This window comes from Rhincodon typus, chromosome 40 (assembly GCF_021869965.1).
Source record: "Rhincodon typus isolate 14 chromosome 40, sRhiTyp1.1, whole genome shotgun sequence".
Taxonomy (NCBI): Eukaryota; Metazoa; Chordata; class Chondrichthyes; order Orectolobiformes; family Rhincodontidae; genus Rhincodon; species Rhincodon typus.
Genome location: NC_063371.1, coordinates 8,198,123 through 8,218,664, shown reverse-complemented (window position 1 = coordinate 8,218,664; position 20,542 = coordinate 8,198,123). Strand labels below are relative to the sequence as shown.

At 41.6% G+C, this 20,542-nt stretch overlaps 1 protein-coding gene across 1 annotated transcript in view; it reads right to left on the bottom strand.

Annotated features, from left to right (window-relative positions):
• LOC109914281 (BCL2/adenovirus E1B 19 kDa protein-interacting protein 3-like) overlaps window positions 1–16,315 on the bottom strand; it is a 22,343-nt gene extending 6,028 nt beyond the window's left edge. The window contains exons 1-4 of the mRNA XM_048618435.1: window positions 16,107–16,315; window positions 6,384–6,564; window positions 3,529–3,610; window positions 833–939 (exon numbers count right to left, since the gene is read on the bottom strand). Coding sequence (XP_048474392.1) covers window positions 833–939; window positions 3,529–3,610; window positions 6,384–6,564; window positions 16,107–16,152 — 416 coding nt within the window. The 5' untranslated portion in view covers window positions 16,153–16,315. The remainder of the gene's footprint in view (window positions 1–832; window positions 940–3,528; window positions 3,611–6,383; window positions 6,565–16,106) is intronic.
• Between the last annotated feature and the right edge of the window lie 4,227 nt (window positions 16,316–20,542).

The window sequence follows — 20,542 nt, the reverse complement described above, 5'->3', positions numbered from 1 at the left end:
CCTAGACCCTTCATCAGAAAAGGCCTTTTCTGATGAAGGGTCTAGGCCCGAAACGTCAGCCTCTCTGCTCCTATGATGCTGCTTGGCCTGCTGTGTTCATCCAGCCCTGCACCTTGTTGTCACAGAAACATACAGCTCTGTTCTTAACAATGCGTTTTTGTTCCAAATTTTAGTATCAGCCTATTCAAAGACAATATTGCACAGCTGTGCAACAGGTGGGACTTGAACCTAGATCTTTGTTTTCTATTCATAATCAACCTATTCAGAGACGTTATAACACCTCTGAAGACAGTGTAGGAACTATCAATCGTGACTTTCAAAAGCGTATGAGAAAATTATTTGGAGGGGACAAACATGCAGGGCAACAGAGACAAGGCAGCAGTGTGTATCAAGCTGGGTTCTTTAGGCAGGCAATTGGCATAAACATGACTGGCAAAATGACTTTCTGATGCGTTATGCTCAATGACTTGGGATGCCTGCTCCAGATAAAATGAACAAATACAGCCACCATCATCTCGATTGATTCATTCATTTTATTGTCACGTGTACCGAAATACAGAGAAGAGCTTATTTTTACGAGCAGTACAGGCAGATCACAGCAATCCAAAGATGTACAAATTAAAAAAGACTTAGAGGCTTACAGGTTATAAGGCAGGTGTTTTAACCAGCTAAGCCGGAGTAGCACTTTGAGCAGCACAGCATCTATGAGCAATGGGCCTGTCCTGGGTAAGCCAAATGTTTTCCACACAGACACGTGCATGGTATCTGATTCACAGTGAACTCGATGTATTGAACAACAGACGTCTTTCACAACAGATAAAGCAATACTCACTTGGGTGGAACATTTTCAGGTCTACTTGACCAGTCAGATATCCATTCGGCACTCCTCTTGATCATGATTTCGACCTCTTGGTCTCTTTCCAAACAATCATCTTCAGACTAGAAAGAAAGCTCAAGAGTAATTTCTGTCACCTCCCAAACATACAAGACAAACTTTTAACATTTAACATCCTCAGTTCTCAATGATAAAATTTTTCAAGAAACTAGTTAAGTGGAACTCGAGGCTATAGAGTTGGGTTTAGCTGAAGATAAAGAATAACCAGTAACATCAACTCTTGCAATGTGGCAAATGAAGTTGCCCAGATCCAGGTAAAAGTCACCTCAGGATTATATTTATTTTCTGCATTTATTCTCTAAAACCATATTGTACACAGTCCTCCTTTTGTGGTCTCACTAACGAGCTGAAAATCTGAAGCATAACTTCTTCACTCCTGTATTCAATTCACTTCACAATAAACAGTAACATTCAATGAGTTTTCCTAGTTTCTTGCAGTACATGCACACTAACCTCTTGCAATTCACACTGGGACACACTGGTCTCGGTGCATTTGACAACTCTGCAATCTCACCATTTCTGTAATCTGCTTCTTATTCATTCTTCCTGTTGAAATGGACAACTGCAGTTTCAGACATTTTTAAACTTTAAAATTTACAAGCAGAAGTAGCAATTCACAGAGACCATGGCAAATCTAATAATGGTTAACTCCATTTTCCTGCCTCAATGCCATAAACCTAGTTCCCTTCAAAGTCAAAAAAAGTGTTCCGATCAGCCGCGGATGCACTTCACAACCCAACTTTCTACGGTGAAAAATTCCAGAGATGGAAACTTTGAGTGTAGTCAACAGGTGCAGCAGCTTTCTTGAAGTAAGCAAAAAGACCTCTTCTGTTTCATGCATTTCCAAGGGCAGAAGTCAAAAAAATACCATTAACTTTTAAACATCAAATTTTTCCGTCATGGCATGAGCTGATAACATATTGCAGGATGGAATCACACCCTTGCAGAGCACATAACTCACATTTTATGCATGCTTATCTGCCTTAATGAGAGTAAGCTGAAAACGAGCTGTAAATATTTGCACCTAATTTCTGCAGCAAGGATGCAACTGAAACATGATTTCAGTTACGTTCTAATCAATTCTATGAAGTGCTATACCAAATCCATATTGAGTATGCTGCAGTCCACTCCAAGTCCCTGTCACTACATTTAAGTGAGGAGTTAAATGATATTTCTCTATCAGTTGAACATTTTCAATTTCAACTCATACACCAAGTGTGCAACAAACTGTATGATAATAAAACTATGCAACTGCCAGAGATGGAACATCCGCCCAAAGTCACGTCAAAATCAAAAGAGAATTTACTCCTGCCACTGAGTTTCAAGTAAATATGTCTGGAGCTTACTCGTGAGGGAGGAGAGTCACTGGGAAGAATACAGAGGCAGATAAGCAACTCCAATAGTCATAAATTCATTCATTCTGTCTGGTATCTTTAGCTCTCTTGACATAAGATCTTATCCCTGAACTGATTGCACAGGAATACCTAAGTTACGCTATATGACGTAAACGGACAATTGAAATGAAAGTTTAAAAAAAAAGGCATAAAATTGCTTCTAGGCATACGGAAGAGAAAAAGAATGGAGCCAGAAACAAATCAGTGAAAGGAACAGGTTACTGACAGAAACATGGGACATGGAGAAATAAAGGTTGAGAAAAGAGAGAATGCAACAACGAAGACAGAGGCATAGAGTAAGATGAATAGGCAAGGTGAGGAAACAGGACTTAAAATCCAAGAACGAGAGCAGGAGTAGGCAATTCAGTCCCTAGTGCCTGCTCTGTCATTTCATACAATCATCGATGATCTCATCTCAGCCTCAACAACTAAGAACATGAGACTACTTAAAGAGAAAAAAAGATTCAGTTTGGGGGAATGAGTAGAAATGGGCAGTGTTTTGCTCCTAAACAACAGCACAGAAGATCCACTCATGTTCTTTCTTGTTTTTGTTTTTAATCAGTTTCATCTTTACGTTCTCAAACCTTTCTGTTCTCATTTATTGTCACTTCCTCCAAGATTACATTTGCCTTTTGCAATCTTGTACGCACTTCAACAAGTTGTCATTCTTTCACCAATCCACTAAACATTTTCACCATTTTGAGGCTTAAGTAACATGACTCAAATCAGGCACGAGGGACTGAACTGCCTACTCCTGCTCTCGTTCTTATGTTCTAGTCCCGTATTCCAAGTAGCTCCTCACCTTGCCTGTTCATCTTATTCCATGCTTTTATCTTCATTGCTGCAATCTTCCTTTAGGGAAGCAAACGGCCATCCTTAACTGGTCTGGCCTACATGTCACTCCAGATCCACAGCAATGTGGTTGCCTCATAACTGCCCTCTGGGCAACTAGGGATAGGCAAATGCCCTCACCCTGTGAATGTATGGAATACCAAGCTCTGTAATTTCATCCCAACACTTGCTGATCTCTGTCTCTCTCTCTCCCCGCTCCCCCCCCCCTCCCCCGCCTCACTTGTGTCAGCTGCATTAATATTTCATGTGGCCTGGTGTCAACATCAGGGTGCATAAGTTCCTGTGAAGTGCTTCTCAAATTTTGACCATGTTGAAGGGCTTGTATAAACCAGAGTTTTGTTTTGCAGAAAATTAAAATCAACAGACAACTACACGATTTCAAAATACCTGAGAGCTACTGTCTTTGCTCCTCTGCAGTTCTAAGTCGAACACTGGTTGAGCCATCTGAGGTGTCTGGGGGCGAGACTGGCTGGAAAAGTGAACACCTGGACAGTTAAAATCAATTGATACTGAGTACAACAAATGCTAAAAAAAACTTGTGAGCATCAAATGGGTAATGTAGATGAAGTGCAAAAGCTAGCCGGTAAATCTCTTGAAGCCACAATAACATGTATAAAACAAATTAGCACTGTATTGTTGAGTCATTTGACCTGAGAAGCCAACAAGCAAGCTATTAGAGCTCTGACACATTTGAAACCATGCACCTCATGATCTGAAAGTAGAACATCTCAGCTCAGTAATTCCAATGAGCTTTCTGCGACATCAGTTCAGTCAGTGGTATCATAATCATCTGTTACTGATAGTCAGAATTCAGTGACAAAGTCATTGGGTGGAATTTTCACAACACAATCACCTAAAATGTAAAAATCAATACAAGAATACATTTGCACTTCCTACAATTCTCTTGTATTTTTAATGGTAAACTCTCATGGAATACTGATTTGTTACAAGGCAGGCGCTTGCCATTGTTGAAGCAAATTGTCCTGTGAAAGTCACATTTTTACAGAAAACACCTCTAAGTCAACCAGACTGCTGTAAAAATGCTCCAGTTAAATCTGTCACAAAGAATGAAATGATGACTAATATGAGAGTTCCATAAGCAAGAGAGTAGAGAAAAGCTGCATTACACTGTTCAGTCAACACAAAAATTTTCAAACTTAAATGACAGGAGTGATTTTGAGAAAAAAGTGACACCATTCGTGGATTGAGCCAACACAACCATGCTTCTAATTTGGTTGAACAAATTCTTTTGGCATACTGAAGATACTTACAAACGAAGCTTCTCTTAGTAAAGGAGTAAATGAAACTTTCTGGCTTCACTAAAACTGTGAACTCTCCACAACGGTCCACATAACTCCCAACACTCAAGATCAATGTGAGCAAAATTACTTCACAAAACCTCTTGAAGAAAAGGCAACGGTGACTTTGCAAATGCTTCAGTTTTGTCAATGCTACAACCCTTAACTCGTCTTCCTCACTACATAGGAAGAATTCTAATGGCCAACATGACTCACAATCGTGTACACAGCACAGAATTTTCTGCATTAAACCAAATTAACAATTGCATATTTTCCATGCAAGTTGCCAACAAAATCAGTGTTTCCAGTATTTTGTATTTCACTGTTACACAACCAGTTGGTCTCCACAAACGTCTGACTGAGGGAAGAACACTACAGAGGGATCTTGGGGTGCAATCTCATAACTCCCTGAAAGCAACAACACAAGTGGGTAAAAGTAGAGAAGTGCGCATTCAGCACGCTTGCCTTCAGTCAAGGCAGTGAATATTCAAGTTGCCAAGTCATGTTGCAGCTATATGAGAGTTTATTTCGTCCACATTTTGAGTATTGTGTGCAGTTCTGGTTGCCACACTATAGGAAAGACCCTAAGGCTTTGAAGAAGGTGCAAAAGAGCATCACCACCATGTTGCCTGGAGTGGAGAGTATTAGCTATAAGAAGAGGTTGGAAAAACTTGGCAATCCGATACAAGTATGTAAAATTACGAAATGCATGGATAGAGTTGTCAGTTGGAGTCCCTTTCCCAGGATGGAAACATCAAATACAAGGGGGCACAAGTTTAAACTAAGTGAGGGAAAGGGAAAGTTTTAATGAGATGTGCAAGGCAAGTTTCGTACACAGAGGGTGGTCAGTGTGTAGCATGTGTTGCCAGGAAGTTGGGAGAAGCAGATACCACAGCAACGTTCAACAGGCATTTAAACAAACACATGAACAGGCAGGGAACAGAGGGTTATATACCATGTGCAGGCAGATGACAACAGTTGAGCATGGCATCACAGTCAGCACGGACATGGTGGGCCAAACAGCCTGTTCCTGTGCTGTACTGTTACATGTTCTGTATTCAGTGATGGTTTTGTATGCAAATTGCAAGTAATAAGCATTCACTGGCAGATGGCTAACGTACGGTTGGTTGTGGAGGTGAAGTAGATAATCTTTGCATGCAAAGTTAACAGGATCAGAAGCTCATTTCAAATTAAACTAGACACTGTAATTCTAAACAGTCAATTTATTCTCAAAATGCAGGTTCAACTGCAGCCTTGGGTGACTGTGGAGTTTACACTTTGTCCCCATGTCTGTGTGGATTTCCAGTAGTGGTTCCAGTTCCCTCCCATAGTCCAAAGATGTGCAGGATAGGTGGATTGGCCATGCTAAATTGCCTATAGTGCCCAGGGATGTGCAGGATATGTGGATTAGCCGTGGGAAATGTGGGGTTATGGAACTAGGGTGGCTGTGGAGCAGGAGTGGGGCTAGGTCTGGGTGGGATGCTCTTCCAAGTGTCAGTGTAGACTCAATGGGCCAAATGGCCTCTTTCCACACTGTAGGAATTCTATGACCCTATGACCATTTCAGAAACAGAAATTATACAGGATGTATAAATTGAGAATGGTTGTTTGTCAAACATAGATGCCCCTTCTTTCCATTTATCGTGTTTCATAATAATGTCCAATGAAGAACAAGCAAGATCAAATTCGGATAATCCATTCACATGTGAGTGGAAACCTCACAATAAACTGAACTTCTTAAAAAAAAAAGCATGCAACCAAGTGAACAGGATTAACCACTGGAGCCTCAAATAAAATTCAAGATTTACTTCAGTCTACTTGCAGCAGGAAGGCCATTCAGAGTATTTAGTTTGTCACAGAATTACGTGTAACATTGAAAAAAATCAATACAAGTCATGACCATTTACTTCGCATATTTCTATATAATTCTCAAGTGTTTCTCACCTATCACAGTGGGAGCTTCCTCGAGAACTGCTCTGACCCGATTCGTGCTGAGCATCCAGAAGTATTTTTTCCATGTCTCCATTGTGAATGGAGGAAGATGAGGGCACGTGCTCCAGTCCCCCAGTGCAGCTGGCGCCATTATCATTGCCATTGTTTTTCAACGGTAATTCCACCCAGGAGCCTAAAGCACAAAGAAATCACATGTAATACCTAAAATTAATACTCCTTTTCTGCTGGGCCAAAACAAAGCCCCTGCAAACATATCAAGGTGATAGCCTTGACCCTAACGTTTATTTTCTTGAAAGGCAAGAGTAAGGTGGTGCATTGCAGTTGCAATTCAATTGATCACGCTACCGAGTTTTCAGCAACACACACTATATTCTTAGCCTACAGTTAAAGTACTGACAGAAGAAACAGTAATTGGTATAACTTGAACTCTTTTGGACGAGTTAGAGTAATAGATTATTTAACTTCTAAACGCAAAGTGTTCCCCTATGGTAACATCCCATAAACACCTCCTCACAAGGGCAAAGTCACCAAAGTAGATTGTCTCACATCCAATTATGGCAGCAGAGAGAACTCCAGCTTTTCGCTGTAACAGAAAGATGTTGTCGCTTCCACAGCCAACTCCAAGAACCCAGCAACTGCTGAAAGCTAGATTAAAACCATGGTTCTGTGAGCCTAACTCCATCCATTCATGCAGCTTTGATGGATCCAACTTGAAAAGGAAACCCCAAAACTTCACAAGCCATTTACTTTACTGGCTTGGAGGAGACAACTCAGCACCAATGCCTGAAAACCTCTCCGAAAAATAAAAACCCACAACAAAACACATCTCCAAAAGCCACAGTATTGTCACACTTTGTTAATCAACTTGCTCCCTGGTTCAAAAATAGCACCTCCAATTAGGGTTAGTTTTACCACAATAAAATTTATGCCTGTAATTCCCATGGGCAGTATTGTTGCAGTGGTTCGCACTGCTGCCTCATAGCACCAGGGACCAGTGTTTGATTCCAGCCTCAGCCAACTGTGTGGAGTTTGCACATTCGCCCCATGTCCGCTTGGGTTCCGCTGTGGGATCGGGTTTCCTCCTATTGTCCAGATATGTGCAGTTTATGGAGATTGGCGAGGTACATTACCCCATTGTGTCCACAGAAGTGTGGTCTACGTGAATTAGCCCTGGTAAAGATGGCATTACGGAGCTAGGGTAGGTTTCTCTTTGTATGGTTGGTACAGACTCAATGGGCCAAATGGTTTTGAAGTGTACCGCACAGATTTTATGACTTGGTCCAAGTTGGTATTCAACCGTTCCTACTTTTTAACGCTCTTATTCTTTTGAGCATATCATTGATGACCAAAATAATATCAGATATCATTGTGAGAATCTGGCAAAACTCATCTATTACAGCTTGTAAAAAGATCTCCAACACATTTGCTTTTCAAAGTCCAGTTTCTCAAGTCTTTATGCATCTCTTGGTCACCTGTAGACTGAACTCAGCCAATACTTGCCTGGCTGACCTTTCACCCATGCATTTGAGCTTGTCCACAACTGTTGCCCATCCATTCACCTTCCCTGACCAATAATGACTTGAAGTCCTGCATAATTCAATATTAAAATTTTCATCCTTGTATTAACACGCCTCCATCACCTCACAAAGGCCCTAAATCTCTCCGTTCAGTCCCAAAATCTGTGTTTCCTTGAGAGATGGTAAGAACTGCCGATGTTGGGTCAGAGATAACAGTGTGGAGCCGGAGGAACACCGCAGGCCAGGTAGCATCAGAGCAGCAGGAAAGCTGACATTTCAGGTCAGGACCCTTCTTCAGAAATGGCGGAACGGGAAGGGAGCTCTTAAATAAATAGAGAGGACGGGTGGGGCTGGGGAAGGTAGGTGATTTGGTGATAGGTGCGTGCAGGTAACCAGTGATGGGGATTGGTCAGTGAGGTGGGAGGAGTGGATGGTTGGGAGAGAAGACAGACAGGTTGTGTCAGGTCAAGGAGGCAGGGATGGTCATGGGATGTGGCCAGGGGTGGGGAGATTTTGAAACTAGTCAAGTCCACATTGAGACCACTGGGTTGTAGGCTCCCAAGGCGGAATATGAGATGCTGCTCCTCCAGTTTCCGGGTGACCTTGTTGCGACACTGGAGGCAGCTCAGGATGGCCATGTCATCCAAGGAGTGGGAGGGGGAAATGAAGTGGTTCGCAACCAGAAAGTGTTGTTGTTTGTCGTGAACAGAGCGCAGGTGCTCTACAAAGTGGTCTCCGAGCCTCCGCTTGGTCTCACCGATGTAGACGAGGCCACATCGGGAGCAGCGGATGCAGTAGACCACATTAGCGAATGTGCAGATGAACATCTGTCTGATGTGGAAGGTGTTTCCTTGACACTGGTTTGCTGTTGTTTTGGCTCCAAATTCTCAAATTCCATTTCAAAGACCACGAAATATTAAAGGCATAACATATGTACAAGTTTGCCTTGCTAATAATGCAATAAGCACCATAATATTTACACAAGGGCAACAAACCACATTTAAGAAGGTCCAGTTTCCACAACTTACAGTGCAGTCTTTTGGTTATCTTTCAGCCATGGATATAATTACAGGATGCCCAAAAATATTGCTCTACATCAGCCCCTTCTCTCGGCATGTTTATTGTCATTCATCAATGAATTCCTTTTCCCTTCTTGTTTAGCAAATTTAAAGGCAAATGGCATCACTCTCACGGCGAATTACTCAAACCTATGGTCCCTGTCAGCCTCCACGTAGCAAATCAAAGCAAATGTGCTCAAGCAGTCATGTCATCTCATTTGTCACTTCTGCTCTGCATCCACAATTCGAATGATCACTGACCAAAAATGTTCAATTTAAATCAGACCAAGCAATTATGACAAGGTAAAGTTCAAATCTTTTAATTACTGTTCATGGACTCAAAAAGTGCGCAATAATTCTTTGTCAAATACAATGTGTCCTGAAATAGAAGGAGAAGGACAAACTGTTACAAAGGAATTAAATTATCCCGGGGCGGGGGGGGGGGGGGGGGGAGTTGAAGCAACATTAACGAACTGTTTTAACACCTGCTTCATAACTCGCTACCTTGTGACAAATGGGGAATTAAAAATGCCTGCAGAAGGAATGTCCTGAGGTGAAGTACTTCATGGGAGGACAGGCTATGTTCCAAACAGACAACGAACACCACATGTAACAAAGAACAGAGAAGGTCAGTTGAGAGCAAGTGACTTTCACTCCTCATATAAAAGCAAGCTACAGACTTGGTGACTTCAGAGATGTCCTAAATAACGTCACGCCATGAGCTTAACATGACAGAAAATCCTTTAAGAATTCAACTTGGGGATTCATCAGCATCAGAGCTGCAGAGAACCATAATAGACAAGGATCGGATGCTGGACACCCAGAGTCAGATGCCATTGTCTGGAACGTAGCTCAATTCCACTATTAATTAGATAATAGCTAAGTTGGGTTGTGAAGTTGAACTTGCTTACTTCAGGGTCTTATTTTAGATCCTATATGCAATGAAGTTTAACTAGTTATTTCAGTATGTGGATATCCGTAAAATTTCTCGGTAAGTAGATGAATGAAAGGTAGATGGTGGTAACTTGCCCACACCACAATAATATACAAGGCTGCAAACACAAAAAAAAGTCAAACCTCCCAATCAAGTGTTTAGAATTCTCACATATCAAGCAGTGAATGCTGGGTCATCGATGACATTCAAGGCCAAGTTAGATATATCTTTCATCAGCAATGGAGGCAAATGTTTCAGGAAACGATCAGCTCAGTGCAGTTAAGGCTACAATCAGAAAAAGCATGATCTTGTCGAATGGTACAGCAGGCTTGATGGTCTGAGTCATCTACAACTGCCTCTCTTTCTTATGATATTATAACAAGTCTAAAAGACAGTGACATGAAAAAAAGATGCTTGCATTGTTAAAGATTTGAAAGTGTACTCTAAAATGCACAATCACCTGGGAAAACTGTGCTCACTTCCACATGTCTTATAATTGGCTGTTGCGGATTTCAAAGACATCATGTTACCACAATATTCAGATATTTTTGTCACTGTAAATTACGAAGACATTTAATCACAGCTGATGCATTGCTCTCACAAGTATTTGTTGTGAATAAAGTTCATTTTAGTGGCCACACGCTGTCCTAAATACTTGTCTCCTATTTGTTACGAAAAATTGAACTGAACGCCAATACCCAAACCTTTTAATCCAAACATGCTTTCACACAAATCCATCCTATACTGTTTTATCCAAGTCTGGTATCCTTACCAAACTGAATTTTGTAAACAGGACCACACATGACAATACAAGAGTCCAAAATGCAAAAACTATCTGATAATAAACCTTTTACTTGATCAAAAAAGACTGGGAATATATAGCAGGACTATTCCTTATCAGAGAAGGGTCACAGGAGACTAACGGTTCCTGTTGGAAACATCAACCTATTTTTGAATTCGAACCTCCATGTTCCAATTTAACCCGTTTTTCTAACGAACCTGCTGAGAGAAGTTATTACAGACATCAGGAGCAGATGAGACTTGAATCTCAGCCTCATGCGCCGGGGTAGGAAAATACCACTGCACCACAAGAGGGCCCCATCTGCACAGTTAAGTGTTTAATTTTGTTTTGAGAACCACTGCAAAGCAAAGCAAATATAAGGCCAAAATTCACCAGACTAGCTCTGCTCCACAATACCAACAACGCACAAGTTAAAAGAGGTCATATCTGAACGTGTTGCATAACATTTTAAAAAGGAGCGATAGGGCAAAAGCAAAACACTACTTGAAATTGAGCTTGTGAAGTCAAAGTAAAATTTAAAATGTGGCAAGTGCAAAGAAGAAGAACAATATCCTTCTTCAAAAGCTGTTACACTTTCATTTCATCTGATGGGCAGAAAATGGAAAATATCCTTTGGCATTAAATGCAACAATGTCAGCAACATCATGTAAAGGTTTTTTTTAAATGCTCAAAATTTAAAAGAAGACAAACATGACTTGCAGTATGCCCTTTTTTCTCAACACAGACATACATGGCACAGAGAAAGACCCCTTGGTCCAACTTGTCCATGCTGACCACATACCCTAAATAAATGTAGTCCCATTTGCCAGCATTTGGGCCAAATTCCCTCTAAACCCTAATTATTAACATACCCATCCAGATACCTTTTAAATGTTGTAATTGTACCATCCTCCACCACTTCCTCTGGCAGCTCATTCCATACACGCATCACCTTCTGCATGAAAAAAATTGCCCCTTATTGCCCTTTTAAATATTTCTCCTCTCACCTTAAACCTATGCCCTCTAGTTCTGCATTCCCCACACTGGGGAATGTCTATCTACCCTATCCATGCCCCTTATGATTTTATAAACCTTTAAGGTCACAACTCAGCTTCCAATGCTCCAGAGAAAACAACCCGGGTCTATTCAGCGCCTCACTATAGTTCAAATGCTCAAACCCTGGCAACATCCTTGTACATCTTTTCTGAACCCTTTCCAGTTTCACAATATCTTTCCTATAGTAGGGAAACAAGAATTGAATGCAGTATTGGCCTTACCAATGTCCTGTACAGCAGCAACATGACCTCCCAACTCCTATACTCAATGCATTGACCGATAAAGACAAGCATACCAGACATTCTTCGCCATCCTATATACATGTGACTCCACTTTCAAGGAACTATGAACCTGCACTCCAAGGTCTCTGTTCAACAACACTCCCCAGAACCATACCATTGAGTGTGTAAGTCCTGCTCTGATTTGCCTTTCCAAAATGCAGCACCTCACATTTATGTAAATTTAACTCCAGACCTGCCTCTCCTCAGCCCATTGACCCATCTGAAAAAGATCCTGTTGTACTCTGAAGTCACCTTCTTTGTTGTCCACTACACCTCCAATGTTGGTGTCATCTGCAAACTTAGTAACCCTACCTCCTATGTTCACATCCAAATTGTTTTCAGACAGAATAAAAAGCAGTGGACCCAGCACCAATCTTTGTGGCACACCACTGGTCACAGGCCTCCAGTCTAAAAAGCAATCCTCCTCCACCACCACCCTCTGTTTTCTACCTTTTGAGACAGTTATGTATTGAAATAGCTAGTTCTCCCTCTATTCTGTGATCTAACCTTGCTACCCAGTCTACCATGAGGAACCTTGTTGAACCTTGTTGAACACCCTTCGGAAGTCCATATAGACCACGCCCACCACTCTGCAGCCATCAATCCTCTTCATTACTTCTTCAAAAAACTCCAAGATGGTGAAACATGATTTCCCACACATAAAGCCATGTTGAATATCCCTAATCAGTCCTTGCCTTTCCAAATACATGTAAATCCTGTCCCTCAGGATTCCCTCTAATAACTTGACCACCACCAATGTCAGGCTCACCAGTCTCTAGTTCCCTGGCTTTTCCTTACCACCTTTCTTAAACAACGCACAACATTAGCCAATGTCACCTGTGACTCCCAATGATACAAATATCTCAGCAAGAGGCCCAGCAATCTCTTCCCTTGCTTCCCACATTGCTCTAGGGTATACCTGATCAGGTTCCAGGGAGTTATCCACCTTTGTGTTTTAAGGTGTCCAGCACCACCACCTCTATAACATGAGTATTTTCAAAGATGTCACTCCTATTTCCCCACATTCTATATTTTCCATGTCCTTCTCCATTGTAAACACGGATTTCATACTGTTAGATTTTGGCAGGCAGTACAAACGGATAAACACGAGCAGTGTGAACTTGACGCACTACTGTAGCCAGTCTTCATTAAATGTGGGCAAGCCCACCCCCTGAATACAACATAGCCACATAAACCTTTGAAAACATTCTGCAAAATTTTCCTTTCATGTTCCTTTTGGTGCATTCTTTGAAATTGTGTCATTGCCGTTCCACCCTACAGCAGTGCAACTGTTCCATCAACTCCAGTTCTTTTTTCTTTCAATAGCTCTGCCATCTGCATTACAGGTTGATATATGGGACGCAATACACTTCATTTTCCTTGGACACACGAGTGTATAATGGAAGTGGATGAAACAACTAATGTCAAAATGAAAATCCGACTCAAAATCTTTGGCTGTTAATGCTCACTTTACAAGCCATTCAAGAGATACAAATGACCTCTGAATAAGAAGTTGCACAATAAGAGACTGCCATAGACAACAGATTCCAAACAAACAATAAAATTAGCCAACTGAGTGCTCAGTCGCACATTATAATTCAGCTGTCCAATTTGCCAGAATGTATTATCTCAACCAAAAAATATAGATAATAAGTACACAAGTTAGTAACCTGGTGCATTAGTTACTGTACACCAGAAATACATGATTTGAAAATAAGGAATGCAGTTACTTGGTTCATTTTTATTTTCAGATATCTTACTGTTCAATACTGACACTTTGATAACTCAACTTACAATGCAAAACATTTACGTTCAATGACACAAAGTAGTCTACGACTTGCTCTATAAGCTCGTCAGACATAACCGATAAAGCAACCCGGCCTGAGAAAGGTACAGGATCAGAATCTAACAATGATAGGTTGTGGGGAGGCGATGGTCTAGTGGTATTATTGTTGGACTGTTAATCCAAAGACCCAGATCATGTTCTGGGGACCTGGGTTTGAATCCCGCCATGGCAGATGGTGGAATTTGAATCCAATAGATATCTGGAAAGAAGAGTGCAAGGATGACCATGAATCCATTGTCACTTGTTGGAAAACTCATCTGGTTCACTAATGTGAAGCAAACTGCCATCCTTAATCGATCTGGCCTACATGTGACTCCAGACCCACAGCAATGTGGTTGACTCTGAACTGCAATTGGGCAATTAGGGATGGGCAATAAATGCTGCATGGCCAGCAACATCCCCATCCCATGAATGAATAAAGGAAAAAAAATTTAACATGCATACTTTACATTCATGACAGCTACTTCCTTTTTCTCAGCCTCTCGTCTCTGAAAAACAGATACCTGATCGATAACATTTATTTATTTGATCACTGGTTTGAACAAAGCTCACGTCCCAGTTGGTGACCTGATTTTCTATTTCCCGGATTGACTGGCCTCTACGTCTCTTAAGGTTTCAGAAGCATCAAAATGTTGTCCGCACAAATCAATTCAGTTGCATTTTCTGCTGCAAAAGAGGCTGTACATTTCATTCAAGTAATTCCTTTGGTCTAAGTGCACAACAAGCTACAGGTAACTAAAACAAAACGCTAAACAAGGGCTTCAGCTGAAAGGTAAGCCAGTTGCCCAATTCATCTAATGTAATAATACTTTTTCATTTCAGTGTACAAACAAGTTTTCTTTGCATAAAATATTTGTTAAAATCAAGTTTCAGTTTCGAAGAGCAGCTCTCCATTGAACTAATGTTTCCTATGGGGTAAAGTATCTTCCAGTCACTCAAAGCCCTTCAATTTGGAAGTTATCTTCTCAGAATCAATGTCTTCATTGATTCGTGCTAAGATAATGGTACAGAAACAGGTCACTGACACAAATTAAAACTCATTTGTTTCATTAAAAATTACTTAAGTTAAAAAACCGCCTTTTTTTTAAAAAAAATCACAATACTAGTATTTAATTCCAAATCACCAACCATCACATTCCAGATTAATAGCAAAGTTGAATACCATAATCCACAAATATCTCCTGCAGGGACAGGTGCATTCCACAGCTTTGTGGGAAGCTGGCCAAGTGAGGATGAAAAATACATCACAGTATGTGAAAGCAATTCACTTTCCACAAGGTACTTTCCTAAAAAATAAAATGTTTCAATCGATCAACATTGGGAGTACAACAGACAATTTACCAAATTGGCCCAAAACATCAACTTCTTATGACGACAGATAAAGGCATAAAATTTAGCCAAGAAATCCCCTGCTCTGTTCAAATCAGGGCACAAACACCTTTTGGCCCACGAACATACATTGAGGTACTGTCTTTCAGATAAAACAAACAGTGCAGCATCCCCTCAGTGCAACAGTGCAAGCAGCAAGCTGAACCAAGTGCTTAGGTTTTTATTATCGCAGGGAAGTTGGAACCCAGAATCCTCTGACACCAAGCCGAGAGTGCAGCCACTGTGATCTGGCTCAGGGATGAAAACAGGCAGAATGCGATAACTTTAACAACGTCTATGGAGATTCACTAACTCATTTACTCAAGGAGCTCTTTGAGCATGCGTTTCCTTGTAACAGACAATGGGCTACCCAATCTAACCGGTCACCCGAGCCTGTTATGAGAAAGCAGACCTTGGAATGACCTTTGCAGAACTCCCTGTCCCGGGATACAGACACGATCACTCAGACTTATTGTGTCATTGAAGTAGTTACCACATATGTTTTCAGTCGCTCCCTGATGCAGCTCCAGCGCTGCATTAGCTCCACCTCCTCCTCACATTGACACCGCCTCCCACCGGCCACAGTCCACGGCACCAACTCCCATTGGCTAAGGCTGCTGTCACTCACACTGGTGACATTTCCGCTTGTTACGTTGTTTAGTTTTCTTCTCCGGAAAATCCGTCCAAGCTCCGAACGGCCGCGGCTCAATCAATCAAATTCAACTACATCCTCAGACTTGGGCAACACCGCCAACGACAGACGTTTATGCTTTCATTTGTTTTGGAAAAAAACCCAGCGGTACTACAAACGATGTAAAATAAAAAATTGGTGCTGGGGGGGGGAAGAAAGGGGGGGTGGCTCTTCAAACTTACCGTTAAGACCAGCGTCCTCGTTGTTAGCCTTTGGTGCGGCTGCCATTTTCGCGGTATTTGAGCAGTTTCTTGCTGCAGCCGGCCAGCCCTCACTCCGAGCGAGTGTCGCGGGCGCTGTTTGCCGTCTCCGACCGTTTGAATTTTCCAACGGTCCCTGCGCGAGCCCTCTGCCGCTCCCACCAACCCGGACTGCGCATGCCCCGACTCCCGGCCCATCCCCGCTGAGGAAACATGCCACGTAGGCGGTGACATCACCGCAATCCGCCCCACTCCCGGAAGTAGCACAGCCCCAGTTCAAGTCCCACTTACTGTGGGAGGCGAGTCTGAACGTGCGATTAGGACGTCACAGCTCCTATGTCTCATGGACAGAAAGTAGGCTGAAAAACGGGAGAGGCAGCTCAGTTTCAGATGTAATAGGAACGAGAAAATCGTCCAGTCAAAATATAGGGGTTGAAATTAGAAAGATAAAAAAGAACGAGCACCTTAAGAGGACTGCAGTATACTCCTAACCCCCCGCCCCTCCCACCGATCAAATATATAAAGAGATGTAGTTACACGAAAGAATAGGGACTTGAATTTTCCACACGAACTATGACTATCATTGAATTAAAGGTTTGGATGGTAATGCATTAGTTTAAGAAAATTTTATTCAACACATTTTAACAACACTTAAATCTTCCTACTACAGGAGGTGCAAAACTTGACGTTCACTTAGGTAATAACACAGACTAAGTGACTGCAGTGACAGTAAGGGAACATTTTGGATCTACTGATCATAATTCTCAGTTTTAAAAAACAATATGTAAAAGGACAGGAGATAACAGTGTGGAGCTAGAGGAACACGGCAGGCCAAAAAGCATCAGGAGTAGTAAAGCAGACATTTTGGGTCAAGACCCTTCTTTAGAAAAAGGACAAGCCTTCCATAAAACTTCAGTTTTTAATGGGTATAAAACAAGAACTGTAAAAACTTCACTGGAATAGACGATTGACATGTAAAAAGACATCTGCTCGTGGGTGGGTTTCAAAACTGTAATAACAGAAGTTCAGAGTCATTATGTTCATGTTAGAGTGAAAGGTAAGGCGAGTAGGAGTAGAGAACAATAGATGGATAAAGATGTTGAGGTTCCTGTCAAGAACAAAAAGGCATCACAATAGATCTAGAGAACTGGTCTCAAATGAATCTCTTAAACAATCTTAAGCGTGCAGAGGCATTCTTGAGATAAAGAGGAAGGCAAGGCAAAGCAAAGAACAAGATAACAAATAAGGTTAAGGATAATCCAAAAGAGAGCTCGAGAGCACCTACACAGATCCAAGAGGTCATCTTGGTGTTGAACCAAGATGGGATCAATATTTAATGAATATTTTGCAACAGTTTTTCTGTGGAGAAAGGAAGCTAGGGAAGTCAGGGAAATCAATTTTGATGTTTTGAAATTAGTTCATATTACAGAATAGGAAATGTTGGAGATCTTCAAAAATGTAAAGATGGATAAATCCCCTGTCACCTGATCTAGAGTATTCCAGGACATCGTGCAAAGTAGGGATGAAATTGCGGGGCCCCTTGCAGAAATATTTGTACCATTTAAAAATATGGGTGAGGTGCCAAATGAGTGGAGTGTGGCAAATGTTGCACATTTGTTTAAGAAGGGATGTAAAGAGAAGCAGGGGAACTATAGACCTGTGTGGTGGGTAATTTCTGGGAAGTAATTTTGAAAGATAGGATTAATATGCATTTGGAGAGGCAAGGAATGAGCAGGGATAGTCAGTATGGTTTTGTGCAAGGGAAATAGCCTCTTACAAACTTGATTCAGTTTTTTGAAGAAATAATTAAAATACTTGAGGTCAGTTTAGTAGACCTTGTTTACCCGGACTTTCGTCAAGCCTGTGACAAGGTTCTGCATGTTAGACTAAATTAGTAAAGTTTGATCACATGGGATTCAGGGAGCGATTACCAATTAGAGACACAATTGGCTTTGAGAGGAGACAAAGGATGGTGGTGGAGAGTTATTTTTTTGTTCTGGAGGCCTGCGACCAGCGGGGTTGCACAGGGATCGGTATTGGATCCGCTGTTTGTCATTTACATAAACAATTTTGATGAGAATTTAGAAGACACGGTTAGTAAGTTTGCAAATGACACTAAAATTGGTGGTATAGTGGACAGTGAACAACATTATCTAAGATTACGAAGAGATCTTGATCATTTGGATCAGTGGGCTGAAGAGTGGCAGATTGAGTTTTATTTGGATAAATGTGAGGTATTCCATTTTTATGAAACAGACAATGGCAGGACTTGCACAATTAAAAGTATGGCCTCAGGTAGTGTTGTAGGACAGAGATACCTAAAGGTTCAGGTACCTAATTCTTTGAAGTGTGCAACACATATTGATACGATGGTTAAGGTGTTTAGCATGTTTACCTACATGGCTCAGACCTTTAAGTACAGGAGTTGGGATGTTGAGGTTATACATGATGTTGGTGAGGCTTCTTCTGGAGTGCTGTGTCCTAGCTCTGACCACCCTGTTAGAGGAAGAATTTTTTAAACTGATTTACCAAGATGTTGCCAGGAATGGAGGGTTTGAGTCGTCAGGAGAGGCTGGATAGGCTGAGACTTTACTTATTTCAGCAGAGGAGGTTAATAAAATCGCAGGGGTATAGATAAGGTTAATGACAGTTGTGTTCTCCCTAGGGTGGGGAATTTCAAGATGAGGGGGGCATATCTTTAAGGTGAGAGGAGAAAAATTTTGAAAAAACATGAGGGGCTTTTTTTGTTTTACATAGAATGGTTCGTGTCTGGAATGAACTGCATGAGGAAGCTATGGATGCTGGTAGTTAGAAGAATGTTTAAAAGACTTTTAGATAAGTCCACAGATAAGAACTGTTGAAAGTGATTTGGGCCAAGCACAGGCAGATGGGACGAGTTTAGTTTGGGATTATGGTTGGCATGGATTGGTTGGACGGAAGGGTCTGTTTACATGCTGTATGACTATCCATGTACCTGTGTAAATGTCTTTTAAACATTGCAATTGTACTCAGCTCTTCTACTTCCTCTGGCAGTTCCTTCTATATGCACACCATCCTGTGAGAGAAAAACTTAACCTCTCATGTCCATTTTAAACCCTTCTCCTCTCACATTAAAATTATGCCCTCTCGTTGTGGACTCTACTACCCTTGGACAAGACCTTGGTTTTTTTTTAATCTTAAGCCCCTCATGATTTTATAAACCTCTATCAAGTCACCCCTCAGCCACTTAACGTTCCAAGGAAAAAAGTCCCAGCATATCCAACATCTGCTCATAACTCAACCTTCCAGTCTCAGTAACATCTTTGCACATCTTTTTTGTACCCTTTCCAGTTTAATAGCATCATTCCGATATTAGGGTGATTGGAATTGTACACAGTACTTCAAATGTGGTTTTACCAATGTCTTGTACAGCCATAACAACAAGAGTCCCATGCTCTGACCGACTACGGTAAGCATGCCGAATGCCATTGTCACCACCTTGTGTATCTGTGATGCCACTCTGAAGGAACCAGGTACCTGTACGCCTGGATCTCTGTTCAACAACACTCCCCAGGGCCCTACCGCTCGCTGCTGAAGTCCTGTTCTAGTTTGTCTTACCGAATGCAGCACCTCACACCTGAAGTAAATTCTATCTGCCACTCTTCAGCCCATTGGCCCAGTCGATCAAGATCTCTTTGTAATCTTAGATAATCTTCTTAATTGTCCACTACACCACCAAATTTGGTGTCATCTGTAAAGTTACTAACTACAACTTCTGTATTCTCATCCAAATTGTTCAAAAAATTGACCAACAGCGGACCCAGCACCAATCCTGTGGCAGATCACTTGTCACAGGCCTCTTGTCTGAACAACAACCCTCTAACACCACCCTCTGTTTTTTTTTGTATCAATTTGCATACCTGTCCCTGGATCCCACATGATCTAATTTTAGTAACCAGTCTACCATGTGGAATCTTTTCAAAGGCCTTGCTGCAGTCCACGTAGACAATGTCTACCACTTTGTGTATCTTCTCGGTCGTCGCTTCAAAAAAATACTCAATCAAGTTTGAGAGACAAATTCCCACACACAAAACCATGCTGTCTGTCATCAGTCCTTGCCTTTCCAAATGCACGTACATCCTGTCACTCAGAATCCCCTCTAACCACTTAACCACCACGGACTCACCAGTCTGTAGCTCCCTGGCAGTTCCTTGCATCCTTCCTTAAATAATGGCTCAACATTCTTCCAGCACCTCACCCAAGCCTGTTGATAAAAATGGCAACAAGAACCATACCTCCTTGCCAGCTGTCATGCTGCAGTGAACCTCGAAGAAGGTCTAATGAAGAGCTGTGATTATTTTACACAACTTGGTTGACAACAGCAACTGTGACATCGACTGCCAGCACCCAAAGTGTTTTCTAATTTACGGTCTGTTGCT